The 2500-nt window shown below is 37.6% G+C and overlaps 1 protein-coding gene across 2 annotated transcripts in view; it reads left to right on the top strand.

The window, feature by feature from the left end:
• Nucleotides 1–2500, top strand: part of napba (N-ethylmaleimide-sensitive factor attachment protein, beta a) — a gene marked incomplete at its 3' end in the record, with an annotated part of 9873 nt that overhangs the window by 1154 nt on the left and 6219 nt on the right. Inside the window, exons 2-3 of one of the 2 annotated variants that reach the window (XM_080017191.1) lie at nucleotides 962–1041; nucleotides 1893–2009. In XM_080017191.1, the coding sequence (XP_079873317.1) occupies nucleotides 962–1041; nucleotides 1893–2009 (197 nt within the window). The remainder of the gene's footprint in view (nucleotides 1–961; nucleotides 1042–1892; nucleotides 2010–2500) is intronic. The other variant, XM_080017192.1, reaches the window with a different exon arrangement.

Genomic DNA, 2500 nt, shown 5'->3' with positions numbered 1-2500 from the left:
GACAGAATGTGATCAACAGGCTTCTTGCCAGGCCCTTGAGGTGCTTGAAGTGCTGGAATTACGTCCTCGGAAATTGAAGTGGTGGAATACACTACCTTTCAAATACCGAAGCCCCCTTTTGTGTTGGGGCGCTTGAAAGGTCCTGGGACATAGATGATCCTGGGAAATGTAAATTGAATCCAGCACGGTTGGAAATAGACACTTATAATTGTCGATGACAATTGAGATAAATAATAGCTCTATACTGTGTGTGTGTGTGTGTGTGTGTATATATACATATATTTACTGTATATATGTGTGCGTGTGAGTGGATTACATAATATAAATAATAGACAATGACACTAAGGTTATATTATATTTTAATTAATAAAGATCACATTGAAAATTGATTGTATTTGTTTTGCGTGAACTCCTTGGAAATGAAAAAAAAAAAAAAATAGTGCTTAGAAAAGTACGTTTTAAATTCATTTCGTAATGCCAGAATGCAAGAGTCCTTGAGAACCTCTGCCATAACATTTCCACGTTCCTCATCAGAGAGGATTCTCCACAGAGTTAAGTAACAGTTTCCATTACACCTGTTTGCTGCAGCCCCTCGTGGGTTCCATTCACTGACAACGGTCGGCTGTGCTGGGGAGATTGGGAAATGTTGCACGGGGGAAATGGGAAAGACGAATGAGTTGAAACCTTAAGAGATGATAAATGGAATAGCAAAATAAATAAATGTGATTTTAATTTGGTTTATTGACTGATCGGAGCCCAAGGAAATAATAAAGAGCTTTTGATTTATATTATTTTACAATCATTGATTTTTTTTTTTTTTACTCACCCTATCATTTATTATTTTTATTATGTTTCCACATTCAATGTTATTAACCAGAAAGACAATGAGTCACATTTGTCGTGTGTGTGTGCGTGTGTGTCTGTGTGTGCGTGTGTGTGTGTGCGCGCGCAAACTTGTTAGGGGGAACCATAAAGTGGAGGATGCCTGTGAAATGTACGCCAGAGCTGCGAACATGTTCAAGATGGCCAAGAACTGGAGTGGTAGGACACCCACACACACCCACACACACACACATACACACACACACACACACACACACGCACACACACACACACGCACAACCATCTTTACAAGCAATCTCATGTTTAAATCATTTTCATTTCCAAACACGTTTTTTTAAATACATGTGACATATTTGAGCCGTTTGCAGAGATTTACTCGAAGTGATTCATTATATTCAATAATCAAACCTATAAATCACAGTTTTAATAATTAGGTTCAGTAACTGGAGTGAAGGGGGAAAAAAAAAGCTTTCGCTCCAGATCTGGCCCAAAATAGCTCCGACTGCACAGCATGATACAGTACGAGCATTTCACCCCTCTGCTATGGTAGCTCTGCTGTCTGGCAGATCGATTCAGAATCAGAATGACTTGCATTTCAAGTACTCGGAATTTGTCATGGTGATTATTGGTGTGTCTACAGACGATTGGCACATAAAAAAAGAAAAGAAAAAAAGCTCAACAGTCTGAGAAAATAATTTCAAATAATGTAATAATAATAATAATAATAATAATAATAATAATAATAATAAAATAAAAAGAAAACATTTAAAGTAAAAAATCAAATATAATTGCCAAATATACGCAAAGAGCTGAAAAAAGCAAAACAAGGATAGTCAAATATATCAACTGCACAGAATATACAAGATTATGTGTCATGATGCACAACTTACAAATTAATATGACGTTAATATTCATGTGACTTTAAAAGTCAAGTCATTTACATTAAAACATTGCTTAATATGGGTGGCTTGTGTTATCTTTCTACATCTCTTTGTGTGTGTGTGTGTGTGTGTGCGTGTGTATGTGTGTGTGCGTGTGTGTGTGTGCAGCCGCAGGGAATGCGTTCTGCCAGGCTGCTCGACTCCACATGCAGCTGCAGAACAAACTGGACTCGGCCACGAGCTTCGTAGACGCAGGAAACGCGTATAAGAAGGCCGACCCACAGGGTGAGAGACACACACACACACACACACACACACACACACACATGATGTGACATGCACACTAAAAAAGCTCCATGCAGACATGCTCCTATTTACACAGGGATCTTAGGCTAGTATACACGTACATCCACACACAACACAAACTCTCACATATAGTGACTGATGATGCCACAAAATATAGACAGGTACTCCTCACTTAACGACCTACCTGGGTAACCACCGTTTGGACGTACAACCAGCTCTCTGACCAGTCTGTATTGTGCACTGTGTACAATACCACGGCGTGCACACTGCGTCTCACTTTATACACTATATACACTATATATACTATATAAACTATATACACTATATGTACTACATGCACTATATATACTATATACACTAAATACACTGTATATACTATATACACTATATATAATATACACAATTTATATATACTATAAACACTAGATTCAAGATTCAAGATTCAAGAGGTTTATTCTATTCTGTATATA

The sequence above is a fragment of the Zeus faber genome, assembly GCF_960531495.2.
Source record: "Zeus faber genome assembly, chromosome: 16".
Taxonomy (NCBI): Eukaryota; Metazoa; Chordata; class Actinopteri; order Zeiformes; family Zeidae; genus Zeus; species Zeus faber.
Note: the sequence above shows the minus strand (reverse complement) of the source record. Positions and strands in the feature narration are given on the sequence as shown.